At 35.1% G+C, this 20,859-nt stretch overlaps 1 protein-coding gene across 2 annotated transcripts in view; it reads right to left on the minus strand.

The window, feature by feature from the left end:
• Positions 1-20,859, minus strand: part of LRP12 (LDL receptor related protein 12) — an 86,205-nt gene that overhangs the window by 13,614 nt on the left and 51,732 nt on the right. For both annotated transcript variants that reach the window (XM_003365614.5, XM_001494687.6), the window contains one exon: positions 6,090-6,225. In XM_003365614.5, coding sequence (XP_003365662.1) covers positions 6,090-6,225 — 136 coding nt within the window. The remainder of the gene's footprint in view (positions 1-6,089; positions 6,226-20,859) is intronic.

Below are 20,859 nucleotides of genomic sequence, written 5' to 3' on the forward strand. Positions count from 1 at the left end.
TTTTAATCCACTAAAATGTTTAACATTCATGAAAGCAAGGACCTTGTCCAGAGCAAAAGAAATAATCAATCAACCTTTATTCATGTATACACTGTGGGATTTTGTTTGCTAATATTTCATTTAGGATTTTAAAAATACATTTACAAGTGGAAACAGTTTTCAGTCTTTCTTTTTTCATGCTTCATAATAGTTTATGTAACAAAGACACTGTTCACATACCTGTGCCTTTTGCCTCTTCGGAGTGTAGATTTATAGAGATTTCTTCATGTTTTGGGTTTTATCAGCTTTTCCTAAGCTTTAATTTTGATTCAGTTTTGATAATTTAAATCTTCTTAGAAATTTTTAATTTTGAGTCAGTTTTGATAATTTAAATCTTCTTAGAAATTGTCATTGTACCTTGATAGTAATCTTTTTTTGTGAGGGACAAGAGGGAAATAGGTCTTTTTTTTAATGACTTTTTGTTTGGTGAGGAACATTGGCCCTGAACTAACATATGTTGCCAATCTACCTCTTTTCTCCCCAAAGTCCCAGCACATAGTTGTATATCCTGGTCGTAGGTCATTCTAGTTCTTTTACGTGGGACTCCTGCCACAGCATGGCTTGATAAGTGGTGTATAGTTCCGCACCCGGGATCCGAACCTGTGAACCCTGGGCCACCAAAGCAGAGCGTGCAAACTTACCCATTGTGCCAGTGGGCCGGTCCCCTACTGCAAAATTTTTTAAATTTTCGTATCTCTGATCTTTAAATTGGGTTGGATTTTGTATGTAGATACGCAGAGTACTGGCAAATGAGGAGAGTTTCATCTTTTCCTTCTCATTTTTTTATCACTAATTTCTATTTGTTGTCTTGTGGCATTGACTGAGGGTTCTAGTACAAGCTGTGAAAGGATGCATATCCTTGTCTTGGCTCTTGGTGCTAAATTAACTTCAATATTAAGTTTGACTTAAAAATTTTTTTAACAGATACTTTTTATCAGGTTTTAAGGAAATTCCTTATCTATTCATCTGGTAAAACTTGCTTGTAAAACTATCTGGGTGTAAAATCTCATTTTGAACGTTGATTCAATTTCTTTAATGGCTAGTGATTTAACCAGTTGTCTAATTCTTCTTGAATCAATTTTGGTACTATGAGTTTTCTAGAAAATTATCCAATTCATCTAATTGTATAAAAGTATTAACATAAACTATTCATAATATTCTCCTACAATTTTTAAAATATCTATTACTATATTTATAATTATAGACATTTTTACTCTTTTTATTTGTACCTTTTCTCTTTTTTTAGTCTTGCCTTGAGATTTGTCTTTGTCTATTTCCCCCAGTTTTTCAGAAAGCCAGTTTTTTGTTTTACTGAATCTGAATGTTTATTTTTTTCTATTAATTATTTTTTGATTTTATCTTCATCTTTTCTACTGAAGACTTATCTTGTAGTTCTTCTAAACTCGAGTAAATGCTGTGCTTATTTATTTCCCATCTTACTAATTTTTAAACCAATGCATTAAAGCTGTAAAATTTTCTCTAAGTACTCTTTAAATGTATTCCAGCAGTTTTAATATACGAAACTTTCACTATGGATGGTTATTTTCAAAATATTTTATGAGTTTCACTGTGATTTTCATCTTTAATGCAGGAATATGTTTCCAAACGAATGGGTTTTGTAGTTATTTTTTCCCCTCATTTTTTATTGTTTGTTTCTAATTTAATTGCACTGTGGTCTGAGAACACAATCTAATGATGTAAAGTCTTGGAAACATATTGAGAATTCCTTTGTGATTTAATACATGATCAATTTTTTATAAATGTTCTACATGTCTTTGAAAAGAATACATATTCTCTATTCTCTGAAACAGGTGTAAACATTACACACATATGTAATACATACTCCTACTGATCAAACCAACAATTGTCAATTTTGTTTATCAGATCTTCTACATCTTTACTAATTTCTTTCTGTTTAATCTATTAAATTCTGATTAAAGGTACATTTATAAATTTCGACTGTAACTGTGGATTAGTTAAACTTGCTTGGCAAATATTACCCCACATTTTGCTTTGTTATATATTTCAGGCTGTATTGTTAGGTACACAAAGTTTACCGCGATCATATCTTCCCAGTGGATTATTCCATTTATCACTATTATTTTGTGTCTTAAGTCCAATTATATCTGATGTTAACCTTCCCACTGTAGCTTTCTCTTCATCAATCTTTCCAAAGCTTATCTTTTCCTATCCCCCTTTTTTAGACTATGTTGGTTTTGTTTTATGTATGTTCTTATAAGCTCTTTATAGGGGAATCATACCAATCAACCAACCAATAAACCCAATCAGACAGTCTGTCTTTTAAAGGTTAGATGAGTTTTTATTGAATAGCCTTTCTATTTGGGGAAAAGTCCCCATTTTCCTCCTTTCCCATCTTCTTTTGTATTGATAGATTTTTTTGGCTTTCTTTAAAGTTTCTTTTTCTTTACTGGATACTTAAGACTATTTCTATTTTTTCAGTAGTTATCTTTAGATGCTGTAATTCAAATACTAAAACACACTTCTGTTCTAGTAAAGTTCAAGTAAGAGTATCCAGTGTTTCTAGTCTCCTCTTAAATTCTCAAAATTGGTAGAAAAACTTAGTTTATTTTCACTAATCTCGAACTGCAATTTAGCATTTCTTTCACTTATAAAAACCGAACTATGACAGTATTGACAATACCTGTCACTCTGTTACCAACAGAAACCACAGATTTCACATTACATTTCAGTTTTAACAGATATCTAGAATAACTGTTTACATTCAAAACCACTTTGAAATTACAGTACTTGTTAGGACCACCGCTTGCTAATATGTTAATAAATAAGCATATATTACAGCCATGCACACGTAACAGACATTCTGGTCAACGATGGACTGCATATAGGACAGTGGTCCCATGAGGTTAGTCCCATGTGGCTCAGGTGTGTAGTATGCGCTACAATCTAGGTTTGTATAAGTACACTCTAGGATGTTCACACAATGACCAAATCACCTAACAATGTATTTATCAGAAAGCATCGCTGTCGTTAAGCGACGCATGACTGTACTATATTACAAATTTAAAAAAATGTCTGATAGCTATATTTCAATATAATTGGTTCCCTTTGTAATGCTATGTATTTTATTTCACGAATTTAAAAACATTATTCTCGGAAAGGATCTACAAGTTTGACCAAACTACCAAAGTGTTACTGGTATAAAAAGGGTTAAGAAAAAAATTCCGATATAATAAAGTTTATAATGCCTGGCACAAATCTGTCTTGCAACTTGATTTTGTTGGCTGTTTTTTTTAGTATTAAATTTTTTCATACCTTCTTAAAATTTGGGTTACAGGCTTATTTTGCAGGTTTTTTGGTTCTTTCTCTTTTTTCAATCCTCTCCCTCAATATTCCCCCAGTGTGACAGTTTTCTAGCTACCTCCACCTGGGTCTCCAATCCAGAACCAGTCTTAACATGGTGATGCAGAGTATTACGGATGCTGTCATGGAGTCAGTAGGTGGCTTAAATTCCTATTTGTCAGGGTATGTTCTCCCATCTCTCTGAGCTCTCAGCACCATAAAAGTTCAAGCAGTGGGTAGCGGAAGTTTTCAGCTTCCTTTCTTAAGCAAAATATCCTGACCTTAGTGCTTGGTTTCAAGCAGGGAGCCAGAATCCAATCCTCTGTCTCCCATGGGTAAGGTAGTCTTTGTTGAATTTAGTAGGTTCCAGGGGAGAGGACTGAAGTAAAAATGCCTTGATATCACCATCTTTAACCAGTTGTATAAGAAGAGCTATAAGTGTTGTTTGTTTATAGTCTGTAATTTCAGTTTCCCTCTTTAATCTAGATTTTAATTCTATTTTAAACTCAGGAATGAATGTTGATTTTCTTTTTACCAAAATGCTTTAAAACATCTATCTATGCTACCTAATCATATATTTTTTCTTCGATTTAATATGGTAAATTAATTAAAAAATTTCCTAATACTGACTCATGTGTATGTATAATGAGCTGCATTTGATAACAGTATAAAATTCTTTTGACCAATTTAAGATTTTACATCAATATTCACAAGTGAAACTTGACTGTTTTGTATGTGTGTCATTTTTTTCTTCTTTTTTTTGGTGAGGAAGATTGTTGCTGAGCTAACATCTGTGCCACTCTTCCTCTATTTTGTGTGTGGGATGCTGCCATAGCATCGCTTGATGAACAGCATGCAGGTCCACTCCCAGGATCTGAACCTGCGAACCTCCAGCTGCCAAAGTGGAGCACGCAAACTCGACCACTATGCTACCAGGCCCTCCCCTGTGTCATCTTTTTAAAGTTTGGTATTATCATGATAATGATTTCAATAAGAACTAGGAAATTACTAAAATCACTTTCTGATCTTATTAGGTTGTGTAAATCCAAATTAATTAACTCCTTCTAGACTTCAGGAAATCTTCCTTTAGATGTGGGGTTCACTTCTAATTTTGTTCTGCATCTCAGTATTGTGCTTGGTTTTCAGTGTAGGTTACTTAGTGAAATCTCAAAGATCCAATATATGATCAGAACCAGACAGCAGTATTCCAGGTAACCTCCTCTGAGCTGGCAAGAATTTCCAAGTTTTACAGGACTGAGCTGGTAAGCTGTGAGTTTAATTATGAGGTTGGATTTTTATGTTAAAATATAAAATTCTTCAAAAGTTCTAGTTTCATGTTGAAAAATCCCCAATATTTGGAATCTCTATGGTAAAAATGCTACTTTGTAAACACATTTATACTTAGTCATATTACGAGTAACAGAAAACAGGCATAGTGTTCAGATTCCAACATTGGTACTGTTGCAGAAGGATGATAACCTTAACGTACATCCTACCAATCCATCAGGCAAGAGAATCACACTTCTGACAGAGGAGTGGAACAGCTTCAGCTCGTGTTCCAGAAGATGTGGCCTAGGGGAGAGGGGACCAAAGGAAAACAAACCTATTCGGCGACCGTTTTATGGTTTCCATAGAAAAAGGGGACAGATAACAGTTGTGTTTCTCAAGAGACTGGTTCTCTCACTAGTTAATGGATATAAAAAAGGAAGATGGAAAGATTCAAAAGTAGGTTAAATTTACAATCTCATTTTTTAAAAATGTAAAATGAAAGGATTTGAGTCCATGATCTGCCAAGTCTCTTCTAAATCTAAAATTCCACGATTCTCACCTATAAAAGATATTAATGAAAGACTGTTGAAGACGCCTTTGTGGTGGTACAGAGCGCTGTCTCTGTGACAGGAACGGCATTCTGATTTGTGCTCTAGTTCTAACTATAGTTCTTTGTGTAGGCATGCTATTTTTTTTCTGCCCTTCAGGCAAAATTTTTTTTCTAATAGCCTTGATATAACTTCCTTAAGCAAGCAATATCTACTTCCACTGAATAATTTCTCCTTAATATCTTACCCCCCAAGTTTTTCTCTGCAATTTTAAATGTTTTTAAAATGAATCTTAATCTTCTTTATATCATATTTATTCATAGAATCTTAAACTTACAGTTATTTCCCCTAGAAATATCTTTCTGTTTGTATTCTGATTACAAATATTCTTTTGTTTCATTGTTACGAAAAAGAGATTTTTCTAGACACAGTATTTATCCAGTATCAGCTATTTCAAGTTTTATATGTACACACACATACAAAGACACACCCAACACTCATGTCTTAACTCATTAAGGTAGAGGACTCTACTAACGAGACCAGGGTTATGGGCTAGATCTCCAAGCAGATTAGTGAGTTTTGTTTATTTGTCTAACAGCTAAAAATTACTTTTGATCCTAACAAGCTATTCAGTAAATGTGTACCTTTTGTTAAAAAGTGGCCTGGAAGAATATGGATGGCCCAGTGCAAATCTATTATCACAATCAGAAAATACTCAAAACACCTCCCTAATGGTAGGGGAAGGATAGGCCATTATTCCTACCCCTTAAGATGGTACTGATAACTGTAATTTATTACGTTTTCTGCAAACTGTGTTTTTATGTTACTGCATAGTTGAGTGGTGATACTTGGAAACTGAATTTATATTTTGTAATAAAACATCATATAATAACGCAAAGGCATCAGAATTACCTTATTGTAATGATTTCCCCTGGGTTTGCCCTTATGAACCAGCTACAGTTGGTTTTGGCAGGATACTCAGAAGGCCAGCCTGGGCTCGTGATTATACCACTTGGTGCTCGAATTTGTTCTGGAGTCTCTCCACAAGCTGGAAGACAGCCAAAGCAATCTTAGCTAATTATTATACTTTAACACAAAACATTAAGCAAACCAGTGTTTATTTTAAAAAAAAAACACACTTCAGATATCAAATCATATGCAATAAAATATGGTATTATCAACCTTAAAAAGCTTTTATTATTGTAATGAGATCTATTTTATTTTCCTCCCTTTTAGTCAAAGTATCCTATCGTAATTAAGTACTCATTTTCAAATTGGATCTTTGAGTAACAGTTTGAGAGTCAAGATTGCTAGTTTTAGCCATGAGATTGAAGGATCTCTTGATTGATCGATCGATTGATCCATGCATCCATCCATGCATCTGTCCATTGACCCACCTATCCATCCACCTATCTTTTTTCAAAACTCACCTCTTAAATTTATTTTCTTTATTATACACTACCTAAAATTCAATACATACTGAACTACTATGTTTAGATCCTTGGACACTTTAAATAAATATTATATAAATAGTTTTCTGAACAAAATAATTAAGGGAAAGCATTAATAAACATAATACTAAGATGTTGCATTGTTAAGAAGTGAGCGGATGATTGGATAAAGAAAGCAAAACATTACTTCAAAATTACTGCAAAGTAGTTCTTTAATTTGTTCCATTGATACTTCCAAATTTCATTACAGGGTCAGGAATGAATCCAAAATTATTTAAAAAATAAAGCCTTGAAATAGTGATTGAAATGTCATCACATAATTAGATTTCTGAATATCACAGAAGAAATATAGAATAAATTCATACTACTGCCAACACTTTCCTTGACTGTTCTTGCAGGTCTGAACTCTCACAGTAGTACAGTTAACATCTTACCTATCCAGAATTCCACTGATAATTTGATGACTTGTTCTCCCTCAATTTAAAAAATATTCACTGGACTCCAAAAACATGTGAATGTATAAACCTTCAGTAAAATTTAAAGTCCTAGAATTTCTTATTTGATCCAATTTTGACAAATTGTATGATCTGATTTTTAAAGTAAGAGCAGATTAGAAGCAGCAAATTAGAAGTGGGGAGAGGAGCTGCCAGAGGTACAAAGAGAGTTAACAGAGTGATGGGGTAATTTTCAGAAAAGTAATAAAAACCATGTGCTGAACTCAAAAAACATGAGAGCTCAGGAGATGGACGTACAACACTGCCTATCTTCCAAAAGGTAAGAGAAGATTCTCATTATATCTTAATTAATTAACGGTTATACCTAGCTAGAAGAATTGTTGAATGAATAAATGAATCATTGCAAGCAAAGTGCCTTGTCCAACATGTGGCCTGAAATTCCAAGCTTTTTGAGTTCTGCTGTTAGTTTAAAGTAACCCAATTTACTGTTAGGCAAGTATCCCTATTACAATTATAATTTGCAAAAATGACTTTTTTTCTGGTAATAGAGGTTAGAGTCTGTTTAATTTAGGTTAAAAATCCTAGAAAGTATACTGTATAACTCTACAAACTTTTTTCCCATAAGGATCAAAATAAAGCAAACTGTATTGCTTAAAGAGTCAATCCTTATTTCTACAGGATAACACATTCCCTGAAGCAAACATGCAATCAAGGTTTTAAAAATATATTTTACTGCAGAAAAAATGTTCATGCTTAAAATGAAATTGTTCATGCCTACCCTGGATTTAGGGTACATGCCAAAGAGATCTTGTTTTCAATCACTTTTAGATCGTAGATTAATGGCAAAGAATACAAGGACATAATACATCAAGGGCCTAGCATACATCTTATTGTCCATTCATAGCCAAAGCTTTCAATTTTTTTTAAAGTTTCATTAAGAGTAAAATTTCCCTTACAAAAATTTTTTTAATTTTAATGAATGATACTTCAGAAAAAGACTAAATTTATCTGAATGTGACTCTATTTTAAGAACTTATTAACAATGAAGTGCCAGAACTTTGCTTTAATGAGTTATCACCACAATAATTAATGAAAAGATAATCTAAGTCCTTTATAAGACTTTTTTATTTCTTCATTATCTCTTGCCAAAGCATTCTAGAGTAGTATATTGAACGAATTCTTAAGTTCATGAAGATACAAACAAATACACAAATAAACAGGCAAAAAACAACTACCCCTCCCCTAGAATGTAGAAAATTATTCATTTTCGTTAAAGGATTCATCTACATTAAAGAAAATAATATAATTTTGAGTTCAATTATTTAACTTAGAATTATAATACTGAACTGCCATCTAAGTACTCAAATATTTATTAGCTAATTTAACAGCAGTAGGATACATCCAAAAACTAGGTGGAAATAATTTAGGACAAAGCAGGTAACTGTTAACCTTTAAAATAAATGGATGGAATAGCTATAGGGAAAAACTAGAAAGAATTTTACTAGGTTTTGTTTAAAATTTTTTCCCCAAATATCTGAGAAACCCATAGGTGGTGCTCTTATACCAAAAACCAAAGAAGTTATGTTCTGGTATGGATGCTCAAAAATACCATTGTGAATATTTTATTTTCATAAAACTGCCCAAGGATAAGAGATACCACACATAAATAAGAACGGTTATTTTAAGATTCAGTATTTTACATTTCTAATTCAAGAAATACTTTAAAAACAAAACTATAGTATCCTGTGTCTCCCTTAATTGGTTATAAGTACATATTTTGATTTAATTTTGCACATTTGCAACATGACTGAGTTTGGCATTTTGTTTCAGATCCAACCAGAGCTTTTTATTAACATATTTTTGCAAGTACAATACATTGGGCATGTAGGTAAATATACTCTAGCACAACCCTAACTTACTCCCTTCTCTATCTGAGAAAGAATAAATTCAAATGCCAAAACAGTACGATTAACATTAGAAACCATTAAAAAAATTTTCCCTTCCTTTTGGGTTAAGAATTTGCATATACACACTGGTAGATTTAGAATCAGAAGACCTAGATGCCGTCTGTCCTACCTGCCATTTACTGCCTTTGCCATAGTGTGAACTACTAAAACTTCTCGGTCTTGGTTTCCTCATGTGTTAAAATAAAGAGTTGCTATTTGAATATCTCTACGGTCTATTTCAGCCCTAAATCATGCCACCCATCTCATCATCATGATATATTTCTACTATACTTCGATAGCTCATCAGGATGCATTGAAAGATTTGTCCTTATTTTCTCACTTTGCAATTTCTCTTCGACCCACTGAAATGGGACTTCCAATTCTCAACTTCATGAAAACCTTGCTAGCAGGCAAAGGCCATCACTGACCTCACTGCCAAATCCAACGACCCTCAGTCCCCACCGTACTTGATCTCTCTGAAGTCCCTGACAGCGATTTCTTTTTTTCTTCTTGATGCTGTACTACCTTGACTTCGCTGACATCAGCTCTTCTGGTTCTCCTCCTAATTCTGACTGTTCTGTGCTAGTTCCCTAGCACTGGATCCTCCTTCCTCAGCCAGCTCTTGGTATGCTGGTGTCCATGGTTCATTCCCAAACCTTCTGCTCTTCTCACTCTCTATGGAAGATCTCATTCACTCCTACAATTTCAATTATGGTCTATACATCATGGGTTTAAAATCTCTAACACAGAGATTTTGCACAGTCAAATGTCCACTGGACATTCCAACCTCAAATTCAACATGATCAGAACTGCGTGTTTCCCAAACCTTCTCTGTATCCTATATTCTGAATCTTTATTGTCTTAGGAATCATTTGATTAAAAGAACACTCACTTTTCCTAATTCAAATAAATAGGAAATTTACTTTATGAATACCAAAGACAATTTCAAGGATTTTCAAGCACAAGAAATAAGTAAAGTGAGGCCTCACAGTGACTAAAACTAGAAATTTCAAAGTCAGAGATTGAGCCTGCCTTCACCACCTCTTAGGGAATCAAGGCCTGTTTTATCACCTAACATCTGCTCCAATTTTCCAATTGGCTTCCTCTAAGTCCTCTATTTTTTCATTATTTCACTATCTTCTAATGATCTTCCATTCCCAACTCATTGTAACCCTTCAGCTCATGCACCTACCATCAACTGTAATTTCATTTTTCTCTTATTTTATTATATTTACCCTAATTATATACACTATATTTATATTATACCTTTTTATATAAAAGATTTAAAGTGACTTATTGTTGCAATCATTTTAATAATACTTAATCCTCCATTTCCTCACTTGTGAATGGGGACTAAAACACTATCTACCATACAGAGTACTGGAAGGATTAAATACAATCATTTTGGCAAAGGACTTAGCACGCTGCTTAGATTACAGTAAATTATTAATAAATAACAGCATATGATATGCAATCAGACGGGTTGGTGTTAATGCCTGAAATGCTGTATTAAGATGGCTACTAAGGCTGTGTTCAGACTAAGTGGGAAGGAGGGCAGTGACTGTTCATTTTATATGTACTGGGCACCACTATGCTCTGGAAAGGATAAGAAATTATGCCACAATTAACTGGTTATCTGACAAGGTAGAAGCCAGAGTAAGAATGGAGGTGGGATACATACTCACAACAGACTGCTATAGGAATAAATCTCTTTGTTTTAGACCAAAGTGTTTATATGATTCTGCTAGTTTGAACCTCATCTTTCTAGATTTTGACTACACTCCCAATTTAGGATATATCAAATCTTACATTTTTACCCTCATTTATTATACCCATACCTTCTTTATTGCTTATACATAATTACTTTAGCCACAGTCTGATTAATTCTTCAATGAGAATTAGTTTCTATGTAATTGGCAAAAAAGAGGAATCTTGCCAGTATAATACAAAGTTGTGAAAAATTTTATTCCCGGCATATTAATGATTTGAAGTAACCAGAGGCAGGAGTTTTCACAGTTGAAGAAAAAATATAAAAACTCTATAGAATAGCCTTCCTTTATTACAAGAAGAGGTTACTTTACTAGCTAAGAACTGCTTGACTTTCCTCTATATAAAGCTATCTTGTGAGACTGCAAATACAGATGGAGATGAGAAGAAATTTCCCTGCTATAAAACAAAATATCTTAATTGATGAAGGATATCTCTAAATTATATTTTTAATTGATTAAATTAGTCTCCATTAGAAGCAAATGTCTTTAAGGGAGAAGTATGAGCCCCAGAGTATACGGCTGCAAAGTATGGACTGATTCTAGGTGTAAATGTCGGGGGATATTTGACAGTGTGAGTATCTGGATTGATGTTTTATTTGTTAGGTTGTACCTACTAAGGTACATAGTTGTAAGGGACCTGTACCAACACTACTTTTCTCATAAGGTCTGTTAGTTTAGTATTTGATTTTGCAGAATATGAGATTTCCCAGGAACACATACAAGGCATCATGGCAGAAATGGTTATATTTCAGTCTTTGTTCATTTTCCTTTCTTACTATATTTCTTAATAACCAGTATCAACTTTCTGTTCTTGGAATACAAAAATCTACAAAAAAACTCATATCCATTTAATTTACTTTGGTCAGTATCTTTAGATATAAACAAACATTCAAGTATTTTGAAGGAGTAGGATATATATCTCTACTTTTGATAAATTTCCCATAACTCCAGAAATAGAAACCCCCAAATTAAAGGTTTCCAAATGTTTGTTCAAAAGACAGCAACTTTCAACTCAGACGGAGAGCATCTTCATCACAGGAGTATGCAGTGATTAGGTTACCTGATTTAAAAAGCCTATTTAATACATATTGGTTTTAGTGTACAGGACATCTAGAATGAAAAATAAAAGAAAATGGCATTATTACAATGCTACTGGTTAAGCTACATTAAAAGGCTAACCTAAACATACAGTCTTTAATTTATCCTGTATGCTGTCAATTAAGAAAGGGAGAATTAAGCGAAGAAGGGATACATAAAGATTTCCTGATGGAGTTAATAAAACTTTGATACTAGTTTCGGGTTTAAAATACAAAGATCTCACTGTATATTAGAAAACAGGGCAAAAATGACGGGGAAATACTCAAGATTTCTTCATGTTCATCCTGATACTATTTCAATAACCTCAAAGAGAAGCAAAGAACTATGGTTTTAAACTAGATTTATGCATTGTAACTATTATCTTTAAAAAAATCATGTAAAAAATAGCGAGGGTTCTAACCACCTCTATTTTAGAAGACACATGCAAGAGGAGAGGATGACTTCCAAATAATGTCCAATAAACTGCCCTTTGATTTGAGATTTCATGTTTTAAAGTCTGAAAAAAAAGGGCAGGCAAAGGAAATTTATTAGAGCTGAACTAGTTGTAAAAGAAAAAAAAAAGTACAATTTCCTGTTCTACAAATGAAGAACTGGGTTTCTTTTCAAACCTGACAAGGGTTGATACTTTATGACTAGAAGTAGTAGAGACTAGAAGTGACACAAGATCTCTGTGCTTTTGGTTTTAATAAATCACAAAACTGAAATGCAAGCAAAACGCAGCCCTGCTTACAGACCACCTAAGTACTTAAGATACATACGAAAAGCATAAAAGAGAGTATGAAGAGAATTCATGGTGTCACGAAAATTGTAGTTTTGTAATAATAGGATATACTTATTGACTGAATCCAAGAAACACATAAACAATTATGAGAGTATATGACAATATAGTCCTAAATGATACAATGCGTATTTAAAGTAATTTTAAACAATGTATCAAAAGGGCACTTGGTATTATTAAAAAGATGCAAAGCCCCTCTCTAAAAACAGCATTATATAAGTATAGACCAGGGAGGGTTTACTTGACTATTAACATAGGATTTCTTTCACAGAACCAAAGTGTACAAAGCCAGAACAAAGAGCATAGTCCAAATTAAAAGAATTTAATGACTCAATTCTGTAGACACTAGGCAAGCCAAGGTAGGCTACTGCGAAAAGAAGTGATATGATGCAAATATTTTGTAAAGATTACTTTGTGATGCTATATCCTGTGGGGGAAAAAAAACTGGTGAGGTAAAGAGATCAGGTAAAAAGCAAATACAGAAGCTCCTCTACGTGTAAAATTTTACACAATGAAAGTTTCACTATCTAACAAAGCACACTCACCCAGTTTATAAAGGATAACATTTACAGTCAACGGTGGTGACTAGCTTTTAGCTATCTCAGAGTACAGAGTGGTTTATAAATATTAACTCCATAATGGCTGATGGATACAAAAATAATTCCAAATGTTGAAAACACTAGTAAGAAGGGTTTGATTCCAATGGAAATAAATGTACTGAAGGAAAAAAATACCATCTCCAAAATAAAAATTAGTAAGCAAGTGGTGATTGTGGATGGCTACATGGGATGAGAGCAAGAATGATTCTGAAGGTTAACAAGTGAATCATGCAATTCACGGAAAATACTGTGCCTATCAAGCAATAAAAGGCACTGAGACATGGCAAAATTAGAACATGTAGAAAACCAGATACCTACAGGCCCACTGTTAATTTGGGAGAAGGGAGCAGTTTGAAAACTTAAAGGCTAAGTATGGTGCACAGTGCTGAAGATACTTCTGTTGCAAGTCAGAAGTTTATGGTTCACGAGCTCAAGGCCTGTGATAAAATCAAAGTGAGGAGTGTGTGGTCAGGCCTGTGGATCCCATGGCTGATGATAATGTTACTATGTCAGGTACTTCCATTTCTCATGTCTTTTATTATTTAATTCTTCATATTATTATCCCTATTTAACAGATAAGAAAAAAATTGAGGCGCAGAGAAATTAAGTAATTTTCCTAAGATCACAAAAAAGCTAGTAAGTGTCACAACTGGGGCTGGAAGCCAGGCAATAGGCTCAGAAGCTGGACTCTTGACCATCCAGGCACACTACTGCCCACTAGGGAGCTCCCTATGACACTGGATAATTATTGGGGTGGGGGCGGGGGGAGAGCTGCCTCAAAAGACTTCAATAAAGATAAAAGTCATCTGTCTTGGAAAAAAGATCTCTTGGTCCTATATTAACATGGAAAGCAAAGACAGAATCTATGATAACACAGAGAAAGAAAGTATACTTAGTTTTAAAGCTTCTAAGACTGATTCCTACTTGCCTCCAGTCTCTGTAGGGACTGCAGGCAGGACTAAACTGCTTCTTAGACTCTTTGGAATCAAACAAGATTTTATAAACAGCATTCTAGAGCCAACTTTTAATAATAAGGAAAAGGTATATATATACACATTAATTATAGATAAGATGATTAGGGCATGGGGTAGAATAGTAGCAATAAGGGGATGCTGAAGGCTGATGGAGATACTGGAAAAGAAAGAGGAACAGAGAAGCAGAGAAGGTTGGGTGACAATGAAATGTGGTAGTATTCTTAAAGATGGTTGATATTGGACAGAGTCAGAACTTAGAAAGCAAGCATGTTGATTATGAAGTCTATGGGCCACAGGGCAAGTATCAAGTGAGTATCAGAATCTGCAAGATAAATGAAGTTAAAGCACAAGAGTGGCCCTTTGTCAGACTGTCCCATACGACACAGCTAAGCCCTGCAACCTCAATGGGAAACAAGAAGTCCAAGGCTAGGAAGAACCGACTTTAGTTTGAAAGTCCTCTTCTTGCAACTTGACTGGGTTTGTGGCCCCCACCTAGTCTCTTGATTTCCTTGACCCTTTGTTGTTCAGACTCCTTGAATACCTCTGAGCTCTGACATAATGGGAATGTCAGAACCATCAACACACTGAGGATGGACAGAGCTGGAAAGAGACAGAGATTGGACATGACTCATGTTCCCCTAGAATTACTCCAATTTTCATTCCAATTTTTTCAGGAAGTTAGAAAACTGAACTTCTCTTTTTATGGAAACAATTTCTGTAATTGCAATACTTACTAGTCTAAGATGGGGAAGCTTTTAATTATTTAAAAAGTAAGAACCAGTCCAAGTAGAAAAATTTATATTAAGCTACCACTCACACTCAGGACACTCTCTCATTACCCTCAGACCTATTATCAGCAATCACACATTTCTACAGCAAGCAGGCAATCCTACACCCAGCTGCTTATAATTAAATGAATATTCCTCTGCATTAGCACAGATACTTAAGAATGAATGCAGCAATCTATTTATTCCTATTATTCTTAGAGATGTTTTTTAAGGACCAAAACATTTCACTTGGTCATTAGCTCTAATCAAGGCAGGTAATTCCTTGGTTTCTTTAAGGCTACTAATGTCCAGAACAAACAAACAAATAATAATCAGGGGCTACATGGCAGTAAAATAAAAAAATTTTAAAGTCAAAAGAGACACAAAATATGGAAAAAGACAAAGAAAAAATAGAAAAAACAGAGTTTTTCTAGTTCCAGTAGGTCACAGCACAATATGAACAAGATGAGGAGAGGATTGTTAATGGAACTATGTAACTAGCTTTACCCTAAAATTTCTAACAAGTAAGAATAATTTTGACTTTTGCTAGCAAAGCATCAGATAAGATGAATACAGAAGATCCAATCTTTTATATCTTTTCTTTAAAGGGTATAAAAGGGCATTTTTTTCCTGTAAGGGCATAAAAACTATTGATATCTGGTACTTAAATTTTCTAATTTTAAGCTCTACAGAAGACTAAAATGCTATGTAAGCTACTACTTCTATTTCCTGAATGGGAAAAAATTATTAATTTTTGAAGTTTACTGTGATTCTTGCTGGAAATATAGAAGAAATAAGGCAGAAATCAGCACCTGAGTGAAGATAAATTGGCCTTGGAGCTCATCATTTCCTAAGGCAATTCTATCAGTTTTGACATGGTTTTTAGGATACATCTTCTGAGTGTGGTCCACTGTTAGTGTCTTTCTGTCAAGGGCGATGCCCAGAAACAAACACAATACTCAGAGAGTGTTTAGGGGAGGGGTAGAGAAGAACTATCATCTGCTTTGTTCCAGATATTGTCTTTCCAGTACTGCAGTTTCAGATCAAGTCACCCCCTAACTTAAATCAGGCTATTTGTCAACTGAACACCAGTGTGCAGTCCGCCCCCCTGCTGAGTGACTGGCTTCTGCACAACAGCTGCACAGCACATCCAATTCAAACTCACGCCTTAGCAAAGCTACAAATAATTAACATGATGTCACACTGAAGAATTATTCTCAAGGTGAAAAACGATTATTCTCAAAGTTATAGAGTGAAGAAGAAAATGTCAAATGTTTGAATGCAACTCGTTTTTATTCCTTCACTGGATCTGGCCCACTCACTTGAGTGGACGAACTTCACTTCTACCATCTAAGCATCACACACTTCTGTCACATTACGATCTGCTCTGTCTACGTTCCTGGAGCTCCCATTTACTGTTCTAATGCTGAATTTATTTCTTGCTTATTATAATAATGTAATATAAAACTCTAAGATGCAATAATCTTGTTATAAACATATAATTGTTCAAAAAATATTTATAATACATGAAAAGTTATGATCTTGTAATACAGAAATATGCTTCACATAAAATATATTATTGTATAACAAAACATTATAAGATTTAATTACATAGCATATAATATTACATATAAAAGCATAATATATAAAAATTATACTACCATTACTTTCTTTTCTAAAACCTACAGGGAGTGCTCTACTCCAAAAGCTTAAGTGTCTCATAAATAAACTCTCTGAAGGCAGGCAATGTCTCTAAAAATTAACAGTATCCTAAACTCATGTGTTTGGTCTTTTTAAAAAAATGTACTCTGTCTTGTATTCTCTACTTACTTTCTTCATCTGAAGGATAGTTTCTCGGGTTCACACTAAGTTCTATTTTTATATTCTGAAATTCTAAAAACCCTAATGAATCCATTATCACCTAAAATACAATAAGCTTTCTTTCCTTTCCTCATTTGAAACATGGATAAAAGACACACTGTATAATATTGGTTAAAAGAACTGGTAAAATTCTTTTTATTAAGTTTAGCAAGAGGTCCAGGTATTGATTGAAAAACTGAAAATAACATTAAAATCATATACGAAAGGTAACAAAGGACCACTTGTACCTGTTACTTTATTTTTTTTTTCACTTATGAAGTCTAGTCCTTTTTATTAACGGCTTTACCAGTATTCAATCATTTTTAGCATCAGACAATGCTATTGGTCAGACCCATTAAAATCTGAATGCTCCTGAAAAGAACTGAAAACAAAGGGACAGTTTGACTCTCCCAGGTTCATGTGGCTTCCCAGTGAAACTGGATCATCAGATCCTCGGGCACCAACAGCCCTGCTCTCAGCCCCTGTGCTTTGCTGCCTTTCTGCATGGTCTCATCCACATCAGTGTGTTTCCCACACAACTTCTCTGATAGGGGTTTCAAGTGCACACTGAATTCCATAATCTTTCTGAAGCCCAACTTTGATTCAGATGGGAATCCAGTAAACTACAAGATGAAAATATTGAACTGAGAAGAATTTATTACTAATTTTCCTCTAGTCTTCTGCCAACAAGATGTCAATAACTCTCTCAATTGTGAATGAACTTCCCACAACCGATCTTTTTTTTTTTTTTTTTAAAGACGTGGAGAAACTTTAAAGATTTTATTATTTTTTATTTTTCCTTTTTCTCCCCAAAGCCCCCAGGTACATCGTCGTATATTCTTTGTTGTGGATCCTTCTAGTTGTGGCATGTGGCACAGTGCCATATCCGCACCCAGGATTCAAACTGATGCAACACTGGGCCGCCTGCAGCGTAGCGCATGACCTTAACCACTCGGCCACGGGGCCAGCCCCCCCACAAATGATCTTGATGTATTTTCATATAGGCTTTCATGTTCCAAAAGCCCAGAAGATCCTGGTATGCCCAGGTAACAGGGTGTGTCTGAGAAGTAACTGCACCGAAGGTATTGTGGAAATTCAATCATTCAGTTGATTCAAGATTAATAATGGTAGCTTATTAAATTTCCTGTTAGATAAAACTACAAAAAGGCTAAACCGTATTCTTTTTTTTGTATGTGAAAATTTCATTTAACCTAGTCAAACAGTGTTCCTACCGCCACAGAATTAAAGATGCAATGAAATCTCATTTGGTTAACATTTCATAGTAGACAATGTTTCGAGCTAATGTCTAGATGTTATCTGATTGTTGAACGTTAGCAAAATCAGATCTCTGCCTGAGACAGTAATGCCAGATTATTAATTTTTAATTAATAGTTTGTATCTAGCAGAGGTTTAGAGTGACATGAAAATTGAGCAGATAGTACGTGTAGTTCCCATATTGCCCCTTCCCCCATTCCTACTACACGGTGCTCTTTATTATGAACTTTTTACAGTAGCAGGCTACATTGGTGAAAATTAGTGAAAAATATTGTTTCATTATTATGATCTAAAGTCCTCAGTTTACATTACGGTTCATTCCTGGGGCTGTAGAGTTCTATGAGTTTTAAAGTATGCATAATTTCATGTTCAAGATTATAATTTACTGCATTAAAGTTTCATTGCCCTCAAAATCCCCTGTGCTTCACCTAATAACTCCCTAGCAACTGGATGTCAGGCAGGTGCAGTGCTGACTGAGAGACCTGGGGTAGAAGGATGGCCGGGACATACGGCCAGAGACTTAACCTGTCCCTGGACTGTCTGCATAACGAGGACCACATTTGTGAACTCATACAGTGAGACTACGTGTTGCTTTGTTAGAATTTGGCAGAATTCATCAGTGAAACAATATGAGTATTTTATTGTTTTGGAAGATTATCACTACTAATTCAATTTCTTTGATAGATATAGGATTATTTCAGATTTGTGATTACCATAAGGATCCTATATACTACGTATACAGCAGTCTATATTGAGGTGATAGACTTCAGCTTGACCTCTTTCTAAAAGCTCTACTTTTTCATTCCCCTCCTCCCGTATTTTATGTTTTTGAAATCATATCTAATCTCCTGTTTTGTATGTGTCTATCCCTTACCCTCTTATCATTGAAATAGGTAATTTTAGTACTTTTGTCTTTTAACCTTCATATTATCTTCACAGGTGGTTGATCTGCTACCTTTACTATATTTTTACCTTTACCAATGATTTATTGCCTGGTTTTTGGGGTTTTTTTTTTTTTTGATAATTTTTTTATCCCTATTTGTGGTCACTGATTTCCCACTTAAATAAGTCCCTTTAGCATTTCTTGTAGAACTGGTTTCTTGGTGATAAACTCTTTTAATTTTTGCTTGTCTGGGAAGCTCTTTATCTCTCCTTCCATTCTGAATGATAACCTTGAAGGATAGAGTATTCTTGGCTGTAGGTTTTTTCCTTTTAGCACTTTAAATACATCATGCCATTCTCTTCTCATCTGTAGGGTTTCAGCTGAGAAGTCCACTGAATAGCCTTATGGGCTTTCCTTTGTATGTCAACGTGTTGCCTTTCTCTTGCAGCTTTTAGGATTCTCTCTTTAATTTTGGACATTTTAATTATAATGTGTCTTGGTCTGGGCCTCTTTGGGCTTATCTTGTTTGGAGCTCTCTGTGCTTATTGTACTTGGATGTCTGTTTCCTTCCTTAGGAAAATTTTCAGCTATTATTTCTTCAGATAGATTTTCTGCCCCTTTGTCTCTCTCTTCTCCTTCTGGGACACCTATAATACAAATGTTACTGTGCTTGATATTGTCCCAGAGTTCCCTTTGACTGTTCTCATTCTGTCTCATTCCTTTTTCTTTTTTCTGCTCAGCTTGGGTGATTTCCTCTTTCATCTAGCTCGCTGATCTGTTCTTCTGTATCATCTACTCTGCTGTTGAGTCCCTCTAGTGAATTTTTCATTTCCAGTATTTTATTCTTCATTTCTGATTGGTTCTTTTCTTATATTTTCTTATAGTTCTTTGTTGATGAGCTCACTGTGTTCATCCAGTCTTCTCCCAGTACCTGTGAGCATCATTATGCATTTTTGTTTGAACTCTTTGTCAGGTAGGTTACTTATTTCTGTTTCATTTAGTCCTTTTTCTGGGGTTGTGTCCTGTTCCCTTGTTTGGAATGTATTCCTTTGTCTCCTCATTATGCCTCTTTCTCTGTGCTTATATCTATGTATTAGGTGAGTCAGCTATGTCTCCTGATCTTGGAAACGTGTCCTTATGTAAGAGATGCCTTTTGAGGCCCAGCAGTGTGCTTCCCTCTTGTCACCAGTCGAAATAATCTAGGAGTGACTCCTTTGAGGGCTACTTGTGTCTTTCTGCTGTGGCAGAGCTACTCATAAGGCAGGCACCCAGGGAGACTAGTCTTTCTTTCCTTGGCCAGCTGATTGTAAATCTGGTTTGGCTAGCCTCAGCACTGTTGGCTACAAGATCTAACAGCACACTCCTGTTGCAGTTTTCCTGTTAATTGGGTAGGTACCCAGTGTAGCTGGTTGCTAGGCTCAGAGGCTTACAGTTGCTATAGGCTTCAGGCCTACAAGGCTGTTGTCAGTTCTCTTAGGAGTGCAGCTGAGTGGGGCTGGCCCTGGGCAAGGGAACACTTGATTGTTTTTCAGGTTTTGGAAGGTCGGGTTGATCCTTTTTATGGCTATTTGTGAAGCACAGGTCTTCTGCCACTGATAAGCCTCACCCCCACAGGACCACAAACACTGTCAACACAGTCCTGGTCCATGCACACTTCCCAACCCCCTGAAGCATACCCCAATGCCCCACTGCAGAGGCCCTCATCTCTCCACCAATGTCCCCCACAGTTCACCTGGTCCTCACACAGGTGCTGCCCCACAAAAGCGGACACACGTGCCTGCCTGTAGAGGATCAAGGCACCCAGTCAACACAGGACAAGTAACCTGA

Source organism: Equus caballus, chromosome 9 (genome assembly GCF_041296265.1).
Source record: "Equus caballus isolate H_3958 breed thoroughbred chromosome 9, TB-T2T, whole genome shotgun sequence".
NCBI classification, from domain to species: domain Eukaryota; kingdom Metazoa; phylum Chordata; class Mammalia; order Perissodactyla; family Equidae; genus Equus; species Equus caballus.